The sequence below is a fragment of the Schistocerca americana genome, chromosome 1 (assembly GCF_021461395.2).
Source record: "Schistocerca americana isolate TAMUIC-IGC-003095 chromosome 1, iqSchAmer2.1, whole genome shotgun sequence".
NCBI classification, from domain to species: domain Eukaryota; kingdom Metazoa; phylum Arthropoda; class Insecta; order Orthoptera; family Acrididae; genus Schistocerca; species Schistocerca americana.
The window spans coordinates 1,016,452,970-1,016,476,988 of record NC_060119.1 but is presented as its reverse complement, the minus strand read 5'-3'; the positions used below and the strand labels follow the sequence as shown (position 1 = coordinate 1,016,476,988).

Sequence of the window (24,019 nt, the reverse complement as noted above, 5' to 3'; positions counted from 1 at the left end):
GAAAACCATAACAGATGACAATAATCTACATGCTACAGTGGAATACTGCAGTGCCAAAGGACATCCTATGAACTGGGACAACAAAAAATTACATTTTCAAGTAACTATTTATTTCTTCTTCCTCATATTTGTATGGCTTACTCAAATCCCAAACTTAGGCAATGTAGTGGCCACTGCAGCTCACAAGTCAGTCTTTGACTCTTGTGATGAGATGGATAAATGAGGCTTAACCCGGATTGCATGGTAGTGTGAGAATGTAAAAATGTATGATAACTCCACCTCCCCATTCGTGCTGCTCCTCTCTGTATCATGTCAGGCCACTTTTTAATGGGAAAAGATAGATTCCTACTTACTGTAAAGATGATAAGTTAATTTGCAGATAGGCACAGCAAAAAGACACACGTTGGCTTTTAGTCAAAGCCTTTGCCAGAAAAGGAAACACACACACACACACACACACACACACACACACACACACACACACACACACACAAGGTAACACTCCTCACACTCAGGTGGCTGCCATCTCAGGCAACTCGAACCAGAATGCAGCTGTCACTAGAAAAGAAAAACAACAATCTGGAGTGGGTGGGAGAGGGGAAGGGATAACAAAGTACGAGTGGGGGCAGAGAATAGCACTTTCAGATGGATTGTGCAGGCACTAGATTGCCAGTAGGTGCAGTGTCAGGAAGCTGTGGGGCAGGGAGGTGGGGAGAGAGGCCTCAGTCTACAGTAATATACTGTCTCCACACCCTCCAACCATCACTTCCCACCCCACCTGTCTTATCACCTCCTCCCTATTCTTGTCTCCCACTCTCTTTGTGTGCCTCTGTGTGCCAACTGTCTCACCCGTCTTTGCCCTTCCCCACTCCTCTCAGTTTTCACTGCCCATTCCTGCCGCCCTCCCCATCACCTCTGCCTCACAGCCTCCCAATACTGCACCTTTTGGTAGTCTGGTCTCTTGGTCTCTGTATGCTCAACCAGAAAGCGCCCCCCCCCCCCCCCCCCCCCCCCTCCCCAAATGCCCTTTTCCCACCTCCTCAAGATTTGCTGCTTCTAGTGACATTCCAGTCAGAGCTATTGAAGATGGCTATCATGTGTGCATGAGGTGTGTTTTCTTGTGCCTGTCTGCAACTTAACTTGTCATCTTTACTAGAGTAGCAATCCATCTTTTCTTTATATTGTTTATATTTCAACCTGGAGTTTCCATTGATAGATACAGCTTGTAAATATTTTTGGCAATTTGTTGTTTGTTTTATAGATTTTTTAAATGTTTACATTTAGCAAGTATGTTCGGTGTTTAACCAAATGAGAGCTTTCTTCAAGTACTAGCTGTTTCACTTGCACGCTACATTTGACTAATGAATTCAAAAATTTATATTGAACACTAGATGACTGAAAATGTAGTGATGTTATTGGCATATTTTGTAGTGAACTGACTTGAACTTGTTGTAATAGTTGTTACTTCTTGTAGTTGGAAATCGTAATGAGGAAACTGAAGAGCTTCTACCAGAGGATGGTGTTAATCGAAATGAATGTTCAAGAGGACAAGGCTGTGTTGACCGTCCCTCGATTTCTGAAAAAGATTCTCAGCTCATCAAAGCAGCATTGAGAAAAGGGTTACTGAGCACAAAAATTGGAAAATCATTGGACTTGGACGAGTAAGTTTAGTATCTCTGTGTGTTTCATTTATGGTCTTACTTAATATTGGGCTGCTACTGTTCAAGAAGATTTCATACCAATTTTTTGTATCCCAACTGAAATGCTAGCAACTGTTGGGGAAGGTTTTAACTGCAAGTTGTGTAAAATTTCGTACAAAAATAATAATATTCTACATCTACATCTACATCCATACTCCGCAAGCCACCTGACGGTGTGTGGCGGAGGGTACCCTGAGTACCTCTATCGGTTCTCCCTTCTATTCCAGTCTCGTATTGTTCGTGGAAAGAAGGATTGTCGGTATGCTTCTGTGTGGGCTCTAATATCTCTGATTTTATCCTCATAGTCTCTTCGCGAGATATACGTAGGAGGGAGCAATATACTGCTTGACTCTTCGGTGAAGGTATGTTCTCGAAACTTTAACAAAAGCCCTTACCGAGCTACTGAGTGTCTCTCCTGCAGAGTCTTCCACTGGAGTTTATCTGTCATCTCCGTAATGCTTTCGCGATTACTAAATGATCCTGTAACGAAGAGCGCTGCTCTCTGTTGGATCTTCTCTCTCTCTTCTATCAACCCTATCTGGTACGGATCCCACACTGCTGAGCAGTATTCAAGCAGTGGGCGAACAAGCATACTGTAACCTACTTCCTTTGTTTTCGGATTGCATTTCCTTAGGATTCTTCCAATGAATCTCAGTCTGGTATCTGCTTTACCGACAATCAACTTTATATGATCATTCCATTTTAAATCACTCCTAATGCGTACTCCCAGATAATTTATGGAATTAACTGCTTCCAGTTGCTGACCTGCTATTTTGTAGCTAAATGATAAGGGATCTATCTTTCTATGTATTCGCAGCACATTACACTTGTCTACATTGAGATTCAATTGCCATTCCCTGCACCATGCGTCAATTCGCTGCAGATCCTCCTGCATTTCAGTACAATTTTCTATTGTTACAACCTCTCGATACACCACAGCATCATCTGCAAAAAGCCTCAGTGAACTTCCGATGTTATCCACAAGGTCATTTATGTATATTGTGAATAGCAACGGTCCTATGACACTCCCCTGCGCCTCACCTGAAATCACTCTTACTTCGGAAGAGTTCTCTCCATTGAGAATGACATGCTGTGTTCCGTTATCTACGAACTCTTCAATCCAATCACACAGTTGGTCTGATAGTCCATATGCTCTTACTTTGTTCATTAAACGACTTTGGAGAACTGTATCGAACGCCTTGCGGAAGTCAAGAAACACGGCATCTACCTGTGAACCCGTGTCTATGGCCCTCTGAGTCTCGTGGACGAATAGCGCAAGCTGGGTTAGCACAACCGTCTTTTTCGAAACCCATGCTGAATCCTACGGAGTAGATTTCTAGTCTCCAGAAAAGTCATTATACTTGAACGTAATACGTGTTCCAAAATTCTACAACTGATCGATGTTAGAGATATAGGTCTATAGTTCTGCACATCTGTTCGACGTCCCTTCTTGAAAACGGGGATGACCTGTGCCCTTTGCCAATGCTTTGGAACGCTACACTCTTCTAGAGGTCTCTTTGTAGTTCAATGATAGTATTTAGGTAAAGATACCTGTGAGAGGAACAAGACACAAATCCCGCTCCAGACAGCCTGATTTCTTTTTTTCTGTGGTTATTCTGACCGCTTTCATAGCTGAGTGATCAGTGTAGATAGCTGTCATGCGGAGGTCCTGGGTTGGATTCCCAGTAATGCTAAGGATGGTTCTGTGTTGGTAAGACAGTCATGGGGTGCACTCAGCCTCTTGATATCAATTAAATAGCTAATTCAGTGAGAAGTAGTAGTTTCATTGTCTGGAAATGACCAGGAGAGCAGTGTTGACCAAATGCCCGTCCATACTGCATCCACATGACTCCATATGGCAGAGGATTACACGGCAGCCATTCTATGTCCCTTGGACCTTCTGGCTGTGACTGAGGAGATCAGTATATGTGGTTACTCTAAATAATCATGGAAAAGTGTGTTAGTAGTTGTTTGGAGAGACCAGTGTCAGTTCCACTTGCTCTCTCCTGTCCTTTGTCTCCTCCTCATCCATCTTAGCCAGTGATAGCTAGGAAATGACCCATAGGTGTTGACTGTTTTCTTTCATCATCAAAACTGGAGGACTCAGTTTGTACTAGATTAACTTTTCTTTGGTGATGGTGATTTAATTGGAACAATAAGAGCATCCTCAAACATCAGACTACTATCAGAGATATTTGAAAATACCACAACTAGGACAGTTGTTGCTTAGTATATTTTTTCATTTTCTTAATGTTATCTAATGCCAATTATTCACATATTTATTTTGAAATAATAGATTTTATATTTTCTACTTTATATTTGTTTCAGTAATGACAATGTATGCAAGAAGGAACTAACAGGCACTACATCAAATGGTGATGCAGATATTCTTGAGTCAACAGAACTTCTACGCACCAGAAAACTGGAGGGCTTACATCTTACATTCAACCTAGAAGCAGGGGAATTATTGCCATTAGCTATCAGGTTAGTTACTTAGTTTATGTAGGTATGCAAATTTTGTCATTTAATACTGAATAGCCAAGTTGCGTGTTAAGATCTTTGTTCAAATAGCAACTAGCAATACTACGCACATTTTCTTTGTCAGCTTCGTTTTAATGTACATATCTGCACATGTGCAGGAAGCTACTTTTATAATTCATTTCACTAGATATCATCACAGCAGTGGTTACACACTGTAAATAATTTACATAACATTGAGTACAGAAGTACAAATCCATGGACTTCATTGTAAGATTGTGAGAGCTGTATTTGTAATGAAAACATACATTATGGCATTTATTCTTTATTAATGTTGTTAACTGCTATTTAGTTTATAAGATGTGTCACCTAATGAAAAATGTAAAAGAAAAACCAGTGAAAGGTTTAAATTAAGTGTAACATACACAGTTTTTGTTTTAATTTCTAGAATATAAATTTTTGCACTAAGGAATGACGAATGGATCCAAACATTTTGAATTTTTTCCTTACAGGGGACGTGTAAAACATGGTAGACATTTCACATTCAAATCGATGATGGGGGATACAGCTATAACTTTCGTAGCTCCGACAGTAACTGGAACGTTGGTCGATGATGATAACCCTTATGTAGCTCATGGTCCGTGGTTACAGGTTCTCATTCCAGATGAACTGGCTGATGAGATGTCGGAGAGCTTCGAAATATTTAGTAATCGTGGAATGGTGAGTCAAGTAATATTTTCATATGAAAGTTTCAGTCTGATAAACTAAAAGTTAAAGATGTCTTTGCTACACTGAATAAAGTCCCCATGTTGTATTTGAAACATTCAGCAGTAATCAATTTATAGAGATGTATAAAATATAAGATGTGTAAATGTTCAAGTGAATCTTTTCAGTATGAATGTTCTTGCTAATGGGAGATATGAGGAAGAATGAGTGTTTTTATTTTTATTTTGTACTGATCATATCCTCACCCAATCAGTGTATTGTTCTCAGTGTTTTCTTAAATTTGTGAATTGTGTAAGATGTATAGTGTGTAATAATCATGTTGGTTCAGTATTAGTCAATTTCTAACATCTGTTTAAAAAGTGTGAAAATTTAACATAAATGTTAATATCTCATTCACAATAAGGCTTACATTTCACAGTACCAATTTCTTTGAACAATTCGTTATTTTCCACATCTCATCCTAACGTTGGTTACATGACTATATACTCATGTTTTAGTTCCTGTGATTTCCCATTCCATGAATTGCCACAGCTATTAAACCATAGCTTTTTGCCTTTCCAGTATAGAACTACTAGACTTCAAACATCAGTGGGTGCAAAAACTGAATGTTGCATTCTTCACTGTCAGAATAATCTCCATTATCCCGGACACTTGAAAGTGATGGCTTGTTTATTTTACTTTGTTTACATTCACCCTATTATGTTGTATGGTGTTGGGGCAACTCTGTGCATTCACCAAGAAGCCCATAATAGGACTGTCATACAGATCTGTGGTGAAGTGCAGCATTCATTCAGTGAAACTGGATTGAATATTTGAGTAACACTTCTTTCAGCATTATACAAGAAAGTGTGCACTATAAGGCAGGTTTCATCTTCAGTAGGCTTCCAGCAGAAGTGAAAAAATTAGTTGATAAACCCAAGTCTTCAGGTCTGAGTTGAAATATTTCTTCATGCCACACTTCTTCTGTTGTGTACAGGTGTTTCTCCCAGTAGTTGGACTTTTCTCTGTAATTTGTTATTTATTCACACACTCTTCAGCTTTTTTTGTTTTATTAATGTTTTTTTAGTTTCTTTTCTTTATAAATTTTGTAACCAGCATCCTGTAAACCATTTCTTAAAATCATTCCTTCATCAAGTACATTTGGCTCGCATAGCCCCATGTAACATCATACATAAACTAATAATACACAATTAATGTGTCTATTCGGCATAAAAATAAGGTTGTACAGTGTTTTGGACAGATCTGATACTCAGAGGTTTGTTCATACGTGCAGGTGGAGATACATATATTTTTTGTCCTGTAGAATTATTTTTCACTCTCAGGTGTATTTACAGAGGAAACATAATTTTTTCATAGCTGATTCTACACAGCTATTATAAAATTTACATGTCCCTCTTTCCAGTTGTGTAGATTTTAAGTCCTGTAGTAGCCATGGAAATAACCATACATGATTTTCTTTCTGTAATAGTTCTGATCTGTTTTGAAATCTGCTCAAGTGTGTTACTACAGTTCATTACCATATCATGCCAGCACATTTCTTCAGTCTTTTTTTTCCCCTGGCCAATGGCTATTCTACATCTTCTTCTCTGACTGCTGTATTTGCTTCATAATGGAGTATTACACAAGCTAAATCACATATCTGCTAATTCCAACTATTCAGTTAGGCTATCTGAGTTTATCTTAGACTTCAACGTCCCATGAGAGTAACAGTTCATACATTATTCATATAGTTTGTGCCTTGTATATTAAAACGAAGGAAGTACTATGGTCTAAAACACCAAACAAAAATGGGAAAGCCAAAGCCTAACCTGCAGATGTGTGAAGGGTTGTAGATCTCACTTATTTGGAGTTATGGCATTCCTGTTTTTGTAGTACAAAACACACACACGCACGCGCACACACACACACACACACACACACACACACACAAACACACACACACACACACAAACAAACAAACAAACACACACTCACTCACTCACTCACTCACTCACTCACTTACTCATTTCGTCGGTAAATTTAATCTGACTTACCTGTTCATGAATGACAGAAAACACCTGCTGAAGAGCAGGTGAGGCGAACAGTCCTGGGCTGTATATTGGGGGGGGGGGGGGGGGGATGAGAGGTGGAGCATCTACCATCAAAGAAAACTTTTACAAGAAATTCAAAGGAGAAGCAAAAGGTGCTAAACATATTATTAATTGATACATTAAAGTAATCCGTAGAGTATCATTGCTACACTCCAGACCAAATAAGTGAAATAGAAGAGTCAGATCTTTAAGGGGAATGTGGAACTTCTCAAACATTAATTTGTGCCTCCAGTTTAAGGTATTCCTGGACATTATTTGTCTTTTCCCACCCAGTTTGATAATCACAAAATCTGCAGTCTATTTAAAATGGAGCTGTCTTTTCCCACCCAATTTGATAATTACAAAATCTGCAGACTATTAAAAATGGAGCCGGAGGAGACAGATCATGAGCATGACAATAAAAGAACCTTTCCATTATTTTCAACATGGAGGAACCGTTAACTGGTTAGACTTGTAAAATGGACACAGGGAAGTTTTGACAAGCCATAGAATTTTAGCGTATGCTTTACAAGATTATTCTTGAAGGGAAATGAAAATTAAAGCAACTTAAGATTTCATATTTTCCTGAGCAAATATCATATGAATTTTAATTAAATGGTACTTCTGTGTTAATGACATTGTAAATCAGACATTTAAATACAAACTACAGTTTTTGAAGCAGTATTGAAAATTACTGGTTGGAATACAAATAATGGTTGGAGTAAAAGCAACCACTCACGTTACAGTTGAGGCATGGAATAGTCCAATATCAGTTGTTCAATTTGTGCTGTATGATGAAACTGGGGCAATAAAAAATCAAAATCAAATCAAAAGGCTCATAAAGAAGGCTGAAAGTGTTCTTCAGAGCTAACAAGTAACAAACAGAATGGAAAAGTTCACGTTGGCCCCAGATGACAAGGCTGTATGGGAAGGCTTTTTTGATGTGGAAAGATGGGAGCTGTTGAAATTCAGGTAGTGTTCATGGTTGGTGGCTTTATTGTGGACAGAGGTGTGTTTGGAGTCATCAGAGAGAAGCAGGACAAGATCCAGGAAGGTGCAAGCCAAGTCGAGGAGGACCAGTTGAAGTGGGCGGGAGAGAAGGTGTTGAGATTGTGAAGGAAAGAGGATAGGGTATGGCATATCTGCAGTGACAATATCTCCTCTGCCCAGTATGCTGAAGATCTCACAAAGGCCATCACAATTTCTGCCCCCTCTGTCCTATAACCTCCTCCTAATTTATGCCCCCTCACCCTCATTGTGCACTGCTCTCTGCCAGTGCACTCACCAGTCTTTTCCCCTCTCTGCTTATCTCCTTTTCTTCTTGTTGCCACCCTCCCCCTCCCAGACCTAGTTTGCAAATAGATTTCCGATGCTGTATCACCACATAGCCCCAATTCTCCCACCGTCCTCAAGAACAAGCTGTAAAAGAGCACCCTCTTTGTCACCAAGTACCACCGGGGACAGATATAACTGAGCCACATCCATCGTTGGGCTTTGATTATCTATCACCAGGCTCTGGAATGAGGGATGTCCTACCAAAGAACCTTCCCATCCTTCCCAAAGTGGTGTCCCGTCGCCCACCCAACCTACACAACCTAGTCCATTCCTATGCCACACCCAGTCCCAACCCCTTTCCACAGGAATCATATCCCTGTGGAAGACCCAGGTAAAAGCTCTGCCCAATCTACCCACCTTGCACTTCCTTTTCCAGTCCTGTCACAGGCTTGTCCTACCCAGTCAGGCACCGGGCCACCTGTGAAAGCAGTCATGTCATGTACCATTTCTGCTGCAATCATTGCACAGCTTTTTGTATTGGTATGACTACCGACCAGCTGTCCACCAGGATGAATGGCCACCAGCAAGGTGTGGCCAAGGGCAAAGAACCTAACATGCTTGATTTCAATGGCTGCTTTCGAACCCAAGCGATCTGGATCCTCCTCTCCACCACCAGCTTCTCAGAACTGTGCAGTTGAAAGTTGTTCTTACAACACATTCTCCACTCCCGAAATTATCCTAGCCTCAACCTGTCATAACTACTGTTCCCACATTCTCCAACCAACAGTTTCTGCCCTCTGTCCCATAACCTCTCCCAGTTTACATCCCCTCACCTTCATTGTGTGCTGCTCTTTGCCAGTTAACCCACCAATCTTTTTTCCTCTCTGCTCATCTCCTTTTCTGCTCCCTCCCCAGCCCTCTTCCCCACAGCCTCCCAACACTTCCCTGCATGCTCTGCCAGTGTCTGCTCCTCCCCCCCCCCCCCAATACACTGCTATCACTCCCCCTTCCCCACACCACGCCTTATTGATGTATTCATTCAACATGACAGTTGCATTCTAGCTGGAATGGCCAGAGATAGTGGGTGTGTCTACATTAGGTGTGCTTGATTGTGTGAATTTGTGTTTCTTCATTTATGAAGAAGGCTTGGGCCAAAAGCCCAATGTGTAACAGTCTTTTGATCATGCTTATTGCAACTTACCGTGCCATCTTTTCGATGATTAGCAATCTGTCCTTTTCATATATTGAAAATAACTCTCATATACAAGGGTTGGAACGTTATTAGTGGCAGCTATTTATTTACAGCTCGTACAAAATTGATACGTGTTTCAAAGTTTTACTGACCTTCAAAGTGGTCATCAGCATTATTGTGTATAACCCGTTGCAAGTGATGTGGAAGTCGTAGGATACTCTTAGCAGTGCCAGTTGTGTTGACAGTTCGAGCAGCGCGTTCTGTTGCCTGACGAATTTGTAGCAGTTCTGAAGCGCATGCCGTGAAGTGTTTCCTTCAGTTTAGAAACCGAGTTGAACTTAACGAGGGGAGTGCAGTAGGTGGTATAGCACTTAGCAGCCCAATCAGTCAAACAAATCAGTAACAGCTTGCACTGTACGTGCTTGAGCATTGTCCTGCAAAATGATGGTCAAGTCCTGCAGAAAGTGTCATCACTTCTATTTCTATGCTGTTCATTTTTGGAACACAACGTACGACCAGCTTGACTGCAGTGGCCTGTTGCTGCCAAGCCTGCAGAGTGGATACTATGAGTGGAGGGGGATTGAGAATGAGAGATTTGTAAAAGCTGGTTTTCTTTCCACAATTTTGTTACTTTTGTTTCACTGAAAATTGTGTTAAGAGGATCATATGAACATCTCATCCATTGCCAGCCCTATTTTGATTGAAAAGGGCTTCCACAATACTTTTCTGCAGTTAATATCCAATGTGACTATACATTGTGTACCAGATATGTTTTACCAGTGTGTTTCACTCTCTGGTCAGATATGCTACTCTTTAAGTTCACAAATCGCATAATCAGTCCTCATTTGTCTTAATCAGTGTTTCAAGATGAAGTGGTTCTATGCGAGACAATCCAAACACTCAGCAACAAGGCCTCAACTCTTAAGTTACTTACTTATTGGCTTCAGTCAGCGCTTTGTAAAATAGCTTTTGTGTAACTTGGAAGTGGAATATTTCTTTGTAAATGTTGACACCTGTGTTGACTCCTTCTTTTGTATTGTGGGCATATGATCATGGTATTTCATTCATCAGTTATGGTTTTTTCTGTGAGTCAGTTATCTGTTGTTGTTGTTGTTGTTGTTGTTGGCGGTGGCGGTGGCGGTGGTGGTGGTCTTCAGTCCTAAGACTGTTTTGAAGCCGCTCTACATACTACTCTAGCCTGTGCAAGCCTCTTCATCTCTGAATAACTACTGCAACTTGTATCTTTCTGAATCTGCTTACTGTATTCATCTCTTGGTTTCCCTCCACAATTTTAGCCCCCCCCCCCCTCCACACACACACACACACACACACACACACATAAAAACCTCTTTATAGTACCAAACTGGTGATCCCTTGATGTCTCAGAATGTGTCCTCATCCATGTTTCACTCCCATAAATGACTACATTCCATATAGATGCATTCAGAAAAGACTTCCTAACAATTTAAATCTATTTTCAGTGCTAACAAATTTCCCTAATGTTAGGGGAAAGGCTGCAACCCTGTCTCACTCCCTTCTCAACCACTGCTTCCCTTTCATGCTGTTCAATTCATATAACTGCCATATGGTTTCTGTACAAATAATTGTAAGTGGCCTTTCGCTCCCTGTATTTTACCCCTGCTACCCTCAGAATTTCAAAGAGAGTATTTCAGTCAACATTGTAAAAAGCTTTCTTTAAGTCTACAAATGCTATAAATGTAGGTTTGCCTTTCCTGAACCTATCTTCTAAGGTAAGTCATAGGGTCAGTATTGTCTCGTGTTATCAGTTACAAGAACTTAAGAAAACAGTTTTTTCTTTCATGCACTTTTTAGTCTGTTTGTATCCTTTGGTATTTTATTTCATTAAGAATGTTTGGACTGATAAACACATTATTGCTACTTTCTCTAGGTCTTCTTTGTGGCAATGTGCAGTTTAAACAGTTCTGTGAAGATTTTTGGCAGTGTCAAAGTGTTTGATTCTTCTTCTTTTCTTCATCTTGCTGCTCTTGCTGCATTGAGTATTAGTGAATAATTAGTAATTGACTTGCTGGTTTTAGTGAAAGTACTATGTAGATGTACTGTAATGTAAATTATTTAGGATGAAAGGAGACCACTCACCGAATAGCAGAAGCCTTCAGTAGTCGAAAGGCACAAACAAAAGATAGAGCAAATATTGCTAGTGTGTGGAAGAACTTGTCTTATGAGCTAAAGTAGAAATACACAGACAAAAAGCCATGCCCCCCCCTCCCACACACACACACACACACACACACGTACGTGCAGTTACGTTGTGCCAGCTAGAAACACAATACTGGTAATGCAGTTCGAGAGTTGTAATAGGATGGAGTGGAGGTAACATCAGGTGGAGTGGGTTGAGGAGGGAAAGAGACAAGAAGCAGAAAGGAATGTTGGGGATGGGTAAGTTGTAGCTTGGAGGGAGGCAGTAGGGTTGCTGGCTAGGAATGCTGGAGGGAGGTGTGTGGTTGGTTTCAGCCTGTGATGATATTGGAGCTGGTGAAGTGCAGTGCATGATGAAGATGACCTGGAGGTGTGGATTGGGAGGAGGTGACAGGACAGAGGAAGGGGAAACTGTTGGGTAGAGCATATGGGGACAGTGGTTAGCAGAAACAGAGGCCAGGACTATTATGTGTCAAGGGGTGTGTTGTGAGGATAACTCCCATCTACATAGTTCAAGGAAGTTAGTGCTGGAGGGAACAATCCAGATGGCACGGGTTTGAAGTAGCCGTTGATCTCAAGAATTTTGTGCTTGGCAGTGTATTGTGTCACTGGGTGGTCAAACTTTGTTCTTGGCCTCATTTTGGAAGTTCTGATACATTCTGGTGGACAGTTGGTTGGTTGTCATGCCAACGTAAAATGCTGTGTAATGGTTACAGCAGAGTTGTTTTTACAGATGCCCCTGCTTCTGATGGAATAGGCTAATCCTGCGAGAAGACTGGAGTAGGAAGTGCTGGGTGCATGAATTGGGCATGTCCTGGATCTGGGTCTTCCACAGGGATACGACAACTGTGGCAAGCAGCTGGAAATGAGTGTGGCAGAGTGATGTAGCAGGAAGTTAGGTAGATTGGATGGGTGGTGGAATATCACTTGAGGAGGGATGGGAAGGATCTTTTGGGCAGGTATTGGGCCTGTGTCTTCCTTAGGAATGTGGCAGCTGTGGCAAGGGACTGGAAAGTCATGTGCCAGGAAGTTGTGTAAGTTTGATGGGCGATGGAATACCACTTGAGGGGGGTGCAAAGGATCTTTGGTAGAATGTCTGCCATTTCCTTCATAAAGTAACATTTGTAAACAGAGTTAAGTATTTCTACTTGTGTTTTGCTATTCCGGTGTCATCCACGAGTGTCTGGACACTTAGTACGACCAAAACTCCTTTGGGTTTTGTGAAAGATCATGCTACAGAGTTCAGCTATGGCAGTCATTGAAGGCTACATGCGTTGCTCTCATGGCAGCCAAGTGCTTACAGTGTCTTTTGTGTGTGTGCGAAGAATTCAGTACTTCTGCTAGTCTGTGACTGGTCTCCTTTATTTCTAAATTATTTACTTGTTGCCATAACTGTCCTTGCTGTATTGGTGCTGTAACGTAGAAGTGTAACAAGGATTATTCTGTTTTTGTTTCAGTTGGAACTACCGAAAACATTTCTTTGGCCTCACCATAACCTTGCCATCACAATAGTCGAGGACAAGCCACACATATGAAGAATAAGATCTGTGAAAATCTTAGATTTTTTAAAATACATTTCTATGTGTATGTATATATGTATTTTGGCTGCCTAATTATGCTGTTGTTAATATGATTACTGGCTTAGTGTGTGAAAGAAAAGGTAGTGTCTTGTACTTTCAGCTCATTTAGGCAGCTTCCGTCCTATTAAGAGAACTCAGTTGTCATGTCACGTCATGTCCTCTTAATAATTTACATAAACAAAGACCATGAGGTACTGTCAATATTTAAAAAGTGAATGTCAATGACTGGGTAATTTATAAGAATGTGGAAGTTACAAAATTTAAAATGCCTGCTAGGTCAAATGCATCTGTCTGACTCAAGTTTTAGGGGACCATAAATACAAATTTGATGTATGAAGTTACAAAGTTTTGAATTTGTAGTAAATTTTTAATACAGTCACTAGTAGTAAGAAAATAATTGACATTTTGTGCATACTGACAAATGTTGAAAAAGGAAATGCTTCATTATATTGGGTTGTTACCTCAATTTGGTCATTGATGTTTATTTATCTGTTCATTGATGTTTGTTCATTGTATCAAGATAGAGACCAGCACATAATTTTTAATTACTTCTTGTTAAAAAGTTTTTTTTAAAAGTTACTAAAAGACTATTTGGATTCCTTTGCTTCACAAAGAAATCTCTTAAAAAGAAACAACTACTACTGGTAACCATTTTTTGCTTAAGAAAATAGTAAGATTAATTGGAGTATAGTACAACTTTACTCCTTGTGGCACAGCTGTTAATATTGTTCTTTTTCTTATGGAATGTAGTTTCATTTTGGTTATCACTGGTTAAACTTTAGGATGCTATTTTCAATAAAAATATGGACAATATACTCACACTATATCCTCTTATTCTGATAAAAGAATGTAAAGTTTGTAATAAACAACATGGTGTGCACTCTTTTTATAATGACCAAGACTGAACTATTACTTGTTAACTTTACAGTTACTGTTTCTCATTATGGAGGGCTTGACAAACCAACTTTTGTGTGTGTGTGTGTGTGTGTGTGTGTGTGTGTGTGTGTGTCGAGAGAGAGAGAGAGAGAGAGAGAGAGAGAGAGAGAGAGAGAGATATCTATGCTCATTTGTTCTTGTGAATGTGCCACAGTAGCTGTATCTGCATCCATGGCTCTCCCTCTTCCTCCCTTTCTCCAGAATATGTTATTTTACCAAGGTGGGCGCACTTGTTTTCTAGTTACAATATAATATTAATGAGTCCACTTGCAGCTGTATTTAATATAGTATCTCATTTGCTGTGTACAATTCTGTTATCAGTTGTTAAGTGTTTACTCCTGTTCATATATTTATTTATAGATTTTCTCCTTAAATTATTATTGTAAATGTTTAAATTATGATTGTGAACTACAGTACTTTCCATTCTTCATTATCAGCAGTCTTCTTTCTTCCGTCATGTTTTTATTTATTTCACTCTCTTAGTGCTTAGTAATTGAATCATATTTTGTATATTGAGTTACTGCAGTATTAAATTGATTGTAAATACCTCAGATTGTTGACATGCTATGTTTCTTTTGTAGTATATGTTTCTGCTTTGACAGTATGAAACCTGTGTATCAGTATTAAATACAAGTGAGCTCACACATCTTTTAATTTACAAATCATTGTAGCAACATTTTTGTTTTATTTTTATCCTTATTTTGTGCTGTAATGACAAAATAAAGAATATTATTGTTAACTAATTTTCTTGTTTTTATTTTATGTTTTTCTTATCCTCTTAACTCATAGGTCAAACATTGAGAGTTATAGGCAAGGATGTACTATTACTTGTCACATAATCTAAAAACACCAACTTAGGCATATATATGGTATTAGTAGTCTGAAATTAGATATGTTGTCTGCAAATATGAGGTGTATGAGAAAAGTAATGAGAGTGAGAACACTATGAGCGATCTGGTAATGCTGTGTTGTTCTACTTGTGCAGACAAGTGTGTTCCTCCCTTCCAGATGCTAGTCAGAGTTTCAGTTCCCTACACCCATTATGCGATTTTTGAAAGCGCAATCAGTGAAGTAGTATTTTTGTTGTGTGTTACAAAAATGGAACACTGGAATTTAGAGCAGTACTATGTCATCGAGTTTTTTGTTTAACGTGGGGAATTTGTCAGTGTGACCCTTGAAAAGTTGAAACAGGCCTCTGGGAACACTCCTTACCAATAACACTAGTTTTACACTGACACAAAAATTATTTTTGGAAGACCGAGAACATGTTGAAAATGAGCCTCCTTCAACATCAAAAAGTCGCAAAAACATCAAACTTACAAACCTGAGACACACAGGTAAAATGAAGAGTGGCATACTGAGACAGCTCTTCAACCAAAAAAGCTCAAACGACCAAATCAAAGATCCAAACAATGCTGATTTGCTTCTTTCATAGTTGGGGTATCATGCATAAAGAATTTGTTCCTACAGGATAAACTGTCAACCAAGTGTTTTACAAAGATGTCCTTGAAAGGCTCAGGAGTGGGGTGAATAGAGTGAGACCAGACATTGTAGACAAGTGGATGCTGCATCATGACAACACCCCATGTCAAACAGCCATTTCCATCATGGAATTTTTGACATCAAAGGCATTTCTACTGTTCCACAGCCCCACTATTTACTTGATCAGAGCCTTCATGACTTTTTCTTTTCCAGATACTAAAAAATGTCTTAAAAGGACGTCATTTTGGGACTCTGTAGACTATTCAAAAGAATGTGACCATCAAGTTAAAGGCCCCACCGATTGAAGGCTTTCAGCACTGTTGCCAAGACTGGAAACAATGACTCTGCCTGTGGAAAGAAAATCAGTGTTATTATTTTTTCTCACACATATAGTAATAATGTAAATGTTATTGGTGTGCTTATTACACTAGTGACTGATACCTGTCAGCAAAATGATTATTTGTCCAGTCAAAAATGTAGGAAAAGACAGATTGCTACTTACTGCAAAGAAGGCATGTCATGTTGCAGACAGGCTCAATTAAAAGACCCTCACGTGGTTTTCGACTTCATTCTTTGTCAGTAAAAGAGAGAGATGCGTGCACGCACGCACACACAAACACACACACACAAAAAAAGCAAGCACACCTCATGCACACACAGTCGCCATCTCCATCCTACGTCAGGTGAGCTTGCTTGTGTGTATGCATCACTTTTACTGATGCAGGCTGTGGCGAAAGCTATATGTGAGTCTCTTTTAATTGTGTCTGTGTGCAATTTGAAGTTTCTTCTTTATGGTAAGTAGCAAACTGTCTTTTACTACATTGTTGATTGCACAAATAACCATTTTGCTGACAGGCATCAGTCACTAGTATAATAAGCACACCAATAACATTTCCATTATTACTGCAGGGTGTTACAAAAAGGTACGGCCAAACTTTCAGGAAACATTCCTCACACACAAAGAAAGAAAAGATGTTATGTGGACGTGTGTCCGGAAATGCTTACTTTCCATGTTAGAGCTCATTTTATTACTTCTCTTCAAATCACATTAATCATGGAATGGAAACACACAGAAACAAAATGTACCAGCGTGACTTCAAACACTTTGTTACAGGAAATGTTCAAAATGTCCTCCGTTAGCGAGGATACATGCATCCACCCTCCGTCGCCTGGAATTCCTGATGCGCTGATGCAGCCCTGGAGAATGGCGTATTGTATTACAGCCGTCCACAATACGAGCACGAAGAGTCTCTACATTTGGTACTGGGGTTGCGTAGACAAGAGCTTTCAAATGCCCCCATAAATGAAAGTCAAGAGGGTTGAGGTCAGGAGAGCATGGAGGCCATGGAATTGGTCCGCCTCTACCAATCCATCGGTCACCGAATCTGTTGTTGAGAAGCATACGAACACTTCGACTGAAATGTGCAGGAGCTCCATCGTGCATGAACCACATGTTGTGTCGTACTTGCAAAGGTACATGTTCTAGCAACACAGGTAGAGTATCCCATATGAAATCATGATAACGTGCTCCATTGAGCGTAGGTAGAAGAACATGGGGGCCAATCAAGACATCACCAACAATGCCTGCCCAATGAGTTGCCTGTCAACACAAGCACCGAAGTCAACATTACCTTCCTTCAATTGGGCCAACTGGTGGTGAGTCGAGGAAGTACAGTACATACTGACGAAACTAAAATGAGCTCAAACATGGAAATTAAGCGCTTCCGGACACATGTCCACATAACATCTTTTCTTTATTTGTGTGTGAGGAATGTTTCCTGAAAGTTTGGCCATACCTTTTTGTAACACCCTGTATATGTGTGAGAAAAAATAATGAGAATGATTTTTTTTATCTAACAAAGTTTTTTTTTTTTCTTTCTTTTTTTTCTTTTTTTTTCTTTTTGAAAGAGTAATATTTGTTGGAGTTTCCATTGTTTGATACTTGTGCAGTCAGCTCATTTTGAAATACAGCTTCCTCATGGGTGAGAAAATGTATAGCAGTGCACAGGTCATGTGTTTGGTTGTATGTTGATGTACCATCTCATGATTGCAATGATGATCGACGGTCCATGGGGTCAGTATGCGGTGCACAAACACTTTTCAAATAGATCAGGAAATTTAACAACATTGCGAAAAGGATTGTTGCTACTCACCATATAGCGGAGATGCTGAGTTGCAGACAGGAACAACAAGAAAGACTGTTGGAAAGGGAACTTCCGACCAACAAAGCCTTTGTCAAAAATAGACAAAACACACACACTCTTCTGGCTTCTGCTGCCAGAGGGTATGGTTTTGTGTGTGTGTGTGTGTGTGTGTGTGTGTGTGTGTGTGTGTGTGTATTTATTTCCGACAAAGGCCATGTTGGCTGAAAGCTGACTTACTGGCATTCTTTTTGTTATGCCTATCTGTGACTTAGCATCTCCACCATATGGAGAGTAGCAATATCCTTTTTATAATAGCATGACTTCCATCCTGGATTTTCCATTGTTAGACCAGGAAATCTGAATTGTGAAGTTTTTGTGACATGCTGATACTTCTGGGTATTAGAACTTTGTGGATCGTTATTTTGACCATGTACCAAGCAGACATTTTCAGTGTGAGAGGAGTGTCTAAGCTGAATGCAGTTATATTATTGTGCAAAATTGACAGCATACAAAATGAAATAACACATATACTGTCTATGTTTATGGAGGACTTCCCATGCAAAATTTGGAAGGCTCCAAATCAGAAAAGAGAGAAGGCAAAATGTTGAAACAGATGACAGTTTTAATATTTATGGAGACCACTTCTTCAAGATAGTAAAAATTCCCAATAATGATAAAGGCGAAATCATATTTCATTAAACTTTAATGACTTTACTACTTCTAGGGACACTTGTCAAACGGGGTGAAACTGACTGATTTTAAAAGATAAACGAAATATTTCAGAAATCAATAGAATTAATGTACTGGTTTTTCTTTCAGAGCATGTGTATTGAGCTGTAGTGATAAATTTTTTTGCCTTTGTTACCTTCTTCTCTAACAGATTGTAGAAATTAACAAAAAAAAGGGGGGGGAAGGGGGGGGGAGGGAGGGAGAGAGAGAGAGAGAGAGAGAGAGAAAATAAAACTGCTCAATCAGCTGCAACCCACTTGAGGGTAAAGTTGACTATCTGTTATGTGATGATTGTGGATTGTTTACGACTATAGGGTAACTTTAAAACTTCATTAACACTCTGCCGTCTGGCGACACCACAGTGGTGTCATGTGCGAAATAGCGGTCAACGGCCGGCAACACCACAGTGATGTCATCTGCATAGTATCGCTCAGTGGCCGGTGACACCACAGTGGTGTCGTGAGCATAGTATCGCGAAGTGGCTGGCAACAGCAATTTACTATCTTTTGCATTCTGTTGGTATTTTGTTTAGGTAACAATAAGTTACACACATCAACAAGTTTTTTGTGTTTGTAAGTACTTGTGCTTTTTCATCATGGCAGACGAAAGAGACAGTACGATTATTTACGATGAATGCGCGGACGTCTTGTCTGACATTCTGAATGACTTGGCTGATTGGGAAGAAGACATGGGATATCAAAAAAAGAAAGTGAAGCAGAATCGTTGGAAGATAGTGAAATACCTCCAACAAGAATTCGGTGAGTGCTGCAGTTGCCAGCTGATTCGGATGAATCCATCTAAGAAGACGGTGCACAGTGGTCAGACTGAGATTTACCGAGGACCAATAATAAATTTGAAGGATCTCAGAGTCGAAACATATTTCCCAAAGATACACACAGTGTCGAGGATATCATATAATTATGTATTGGAAATGATCTATTTGAATATATTAGCAATGAAACCAACAAGTACTACACTCAAAACTGCAATAGAAGGAAGCTGGATAAAAATTGCCAAATTTGTCGACATTGCAGGACATGAACTTAGAAAATAGTTTGGACTTGCTATCCTTATGGGAACTGTAAAAAAAAGCAAGGATTGATGATTATTGGTCAACGAATCCGTTGATAGACACACCGATATTTCGCAAAATGATGTCACGCAACCGATTCAGACAAATATTATTATTTTTACATTTTTCTGACAACAACAATAAACCGGATAATGCTGACTGGCCTTTCAAAGTGCAATTCATAACTGATTATTTTTCCAAAAAGTTTAAAGAAACTTTTAATCTAAGTCAAAACATCTCAGTTGGTGAAGGAATGATACCGTGGCGTGGACAGTTAAATTTTAAAGTTTACAATCCATCGAAATTTACAAAATATGGCATACTCATTTGGATACTGTGTGATTCGAGTGCGGGATACATTTCGTCATTCAAGATATATACCAGCGCTGGACAGCCTTTATCAAAAACAGTGATGAAACTATTGACACCTTCTTATGGAAAGTGGCATCACCTCTATGTGGATAATTATTATAACAGTATAGAACTTGCAGAGAAGTTACTTAAAAAGTAAATTCGAGTTTGTGGAATGATACGGCAAAATAGAGGATTGCCGGAAAAATTAAAAGTGCACAAAAGTCAATGTGTTTGAAGCTTGTCAGCTACAGAAAGGTGAAGTACTCGCACAGATATGCCACAGCTATATCCCCAGGTGCCTTATGTCAGAAGTCTGTCGACTGGACAATGCAGCTATCAGCTGATTCTAGACAGTGGTCAGGTCCCCCTGCAGCCATATACAACAGGCACAGTCCTTATGCACCTTTAATCTATGTTCAACTATATGACAAAAATATTACATTAACCCAAGCAGTCATTAGATGCAATCTAATGACTGCTACTAAGGCCTAAGCACAATGAGAAACTCAGACAGGAGAGTACTGCAAATGTTAGAATAAGGAAAGGTTCTCATAAAAGTATAATTAAAAATAATGTAAGTATATTTCATCAAAATATTGGGAGTTTAAAGAATAAAGTAGATGAGCTTCTGGTTTGTTTAGAAGATTTAGAAGCTGAGAATGAAATAGATATACTATGCCTGTCTGAGCATCACATTGTTACTGATATGGATAAGGTAAATGTAAGTGGATATAAGCTCTCTGCACATGTAATGAGAGAAAATATGGAGAAAGGAGGAGTTGCCATATATGTCAAAAGTTATCATTGTGCAAAAAGTATAGAAACAAAAAAGTTTTGTGTAGAGAAACATGTAGAAGCATGTGCCTGTGAGCTTAAATTAAATAAAGGCACATTTATAATTGTAACTGTATATAGGTCCCCATCAGGAAATTTTCATCTATTTCTGAAAAATTTGGACTCCTTGTTGTGCTATCTGTCAGACAGGGGGAAGCAAATTATTATTTGTGGGGACTTCAATGTAGATTCTCTGAAAGAGGGTAATAGGAAAAATGACCTTGAAGTATTACTCGGTTCTTTCAATTTGACACCCGTTATTGATTTTCCTACTCGGGTGGTAAAGGATAGCAGCTCACTGATAGATAACTTCTTTATAGACCAAGATAAGTTTAACCAGATAAATGCTCAGCCTGTTGAGAATGGTCTTTCTGATCATGGTGCACAGCTAGTTACAATATATGACATAGCTCCATTCAGCAATACTAAACAGTCCTCCAAAGTAGTACGTTCAGTCAACGATTTAACAATTGCAAATTTCAGGGAAAGCCTACAGCAGTTAGACTGGGATGAGGTGTACCGTGAACCTGATGCCAATTTAAAATATAATTTATTTCATGACGTTTTTGTAAATGCATTTGAAAACTGCTTCCCCAAGAAAATAGTTAAATATACTCGTAAGAAACCTCGTAACAAACCATGGCTTACTAAGGGTATAAAAATATCTTGTAACCGGAAAAGGGAAATGTATCTGACAGCAAGAAAGAGTAGTGACCCAGAAACTATCAAAAATTATAAAAACTACTGTGTTATATTAAGAAAAGTTATTAAAAAATCCAGGAGTATGTGTATCATGTCTGAAATCAGCAACTCTGATAATAAAATTAAAACAATTTGGAATATTATTAAAAGAGAAACAGGTCAACCAAGAGCAGAGGAAGACAGTATTACCATCAAATTGAATGAAAACTTTACGAACAAAAAGTCAGAAGTTGAAAATATTTTTAATAATCATTTTCTAAATGTTGTGGATATAGTAGGATCCAGGTGTTCATTAGAAGATGCTAGGCTGTTAATGGAAGAGGCCATACCTATGCAATTTGATACAATTGAAATCTCACCCACTTCTCCCTCTGAAATTAGGAAAATAATAAACTTGCTTAAAAGCAAAAACTCACATGGAATTGATGGCATTTCCAGCAAAATACTAAAAGCTTGTTCTCAACGGATAAGTAAGATTCTCAGCCACCTGTGTAATAGCTCTCTGGAACAGGGCATTTTCCCTGATAGACTGAAATATGCTATTGTTATACCTTTGCATAAAAAGGGGGATAGATCTGATGTCAACAATTACCGTCCAATCTCCCTTCTAACAGCTTTATCCAAAATTTTTGAGAAAGTAATGTATTCAAGAGTAGCTTCACATATCTGTAAAAATGAAGTACTAACAAAATGTCAGTTTGGTTTCCAGAAAGGTTTTTCAACAGAAAATGCCATATATGCTTTCACCAGTCAAATTTTGAATGATCTGAATAACCGAACACCACCCATTGGGATTTTTTGTGATCTCTCAAAGGCTTTTGATTGTGTAAATCATGAAATTCTGCTAGACAAGCTCAAGTATTGTGGCATGAGTGGGACAGTGCACAAATGGTTTAATTCGTACCTAACTGGAAGAGTGCAGAAAGTTGAAATAAGTAGTTCTCGTAACGTGCAAAGATCAGCACATTCCTCAAACTGGGGAACTATCAAGCATGGGGTCTCTTTGCTGATGATACAAGTATAGTAATCACACCTGACAAACAAGAATTAACTGATGAAATTGTCAATACTGTCTTTCAGAAAATTACTAAGTGGTTCCTTGTAAACAGACTCTCACTAAATTTTGATAAGACACAGTACATACAGTTCCGTACAGGGAATGGTATGATGCCATTAATAAATATAGACCTTAATCAGAAGCATATAGCTAAGGTAGAACATTCCAAATTTTTAGGTGTGTCCATTGATGAGAGATTAAATTGGAAGAAACACATTGATGATCTGCTGAAACGTTTGAGTTCAGCTACTTATGCAATAAGGGTCATTGCAAATTTTGGTGATAAACATCTTAGTAAATTAGCTTACTACGCCTATTTTCACTCATTGCTTTCATATGGCATCATATTTTGGGGGAATTCATCACTGAGGAATAAAGTATTTATTGCACAAAAGCGTGTAATCAGAATAATAGCTGGAGTCCACCCAAGATCATCCTGCAGACATTTATTTAAGGATCTAGGGATATTCACAGTAGCTTCTCAGTATATATACTCTCTTATGAAATTTGTTATTAACAACCAAACCCAATTCAAAAGTAATAGCAGTGTGCATAACTACAATACTAGGAGAAAGGATGATCTTCACTATTCAAGATTAAATCTAACTTTGGCACAGAAAGGGGTGAATTATACTGGCACTAAAGTCTTTGGTCACTTACCAAATAGTATCAAAAGTCTGACAGATAACCAACAAGTATTTAAGAAGAAATTAAAAGAATTTCTGAATGACAACTCCTTCGACTCCATAGAGGAATTTTTAGATATAAATTAAGAAAAAAAATATTTAAAAAATAAAAAAAATAAAAATAAAAAAGAAAAACAAAAAACACAAAAAAATAAAGTTGTTATATTAACTTAAGTATGTTGTTAAATTAACCTAATTATGTCATGTATTAGAAAATTCGACTCGTTCCACATCATTACGAAATATCGTATTCATGATCCATCGAACTAGTATTAATCTAATCTAATCTAATCTAATCTAAGTACTGCTGTTAAACTGTATCACTATGAAGATGCTACAAGTCAGCTCAAGTGACACTGAGGTGTAAAAAATACAAAAGCATTTGGACATTATCATTTAACACTAGTCATTAGATAAATGTACAGATGCTATTCACTTCTCAAGAGAATCACAACTAAATGTTGTGTAAAAAGAGAAACTTCTGCTGCTGCTAGCAGTTAGCTCTCATTTTAGTGACTGGAATGCTACTAAAGAAATATTTAGATGGGGTTTCTGAAAATTTATAATTTAAAGAGTTTTATAAAAAATTATGATTTAAACATAACTTGTATGTATATATCAGACATACAAAGAAGAGTGCTTCCTAAATAGTTAAAAAGCTGTAAAACTATCACTACATAGCTCCATACCCTACAGGAAAAAAAAAAAAAAAAAGTTGTGACCTGACAGTGATATGTCCCCTCACTGAGCTTGTTCATTTCAGAGTTCTTAAGTTCTGGTCTTACAATAGTTAAGCAAGACAAGAAATCAGATAGTAACATGAGT

General features: G+C 38.7%; 1 protein-coding gene across 1 annotated transcript in view; it reads left to right on the top strand.

The window, feature by feature from the left end:
• The window catches only part of LOC124616265 (suppressor of fused homolog), a 136,402-nt gene extending 121,525 nt beyond the window's left edge, over positions 1 to 14,877 (top strand). Inside the window, 4 exon segments of the mRNA XM_047144572.1 lie at positions 1,475 to 1,661; positions 4,029 to 4,184; positions 4,691 to 4,898; positions 13,076 to 14,877. Coding sequence (XP_047000528.1) covers positions 1,475 to 1,661; positions 4,029 to 4,184; positions 4,691 to 4,898; positions 13,076 to 13,153 — 629 coding nt within the window. The 3' untranslated portion in view covers positions 13,154 to 14,877.
• Positions 14,878 to 24,019: the final 9,142 nt, after the last annotated feature.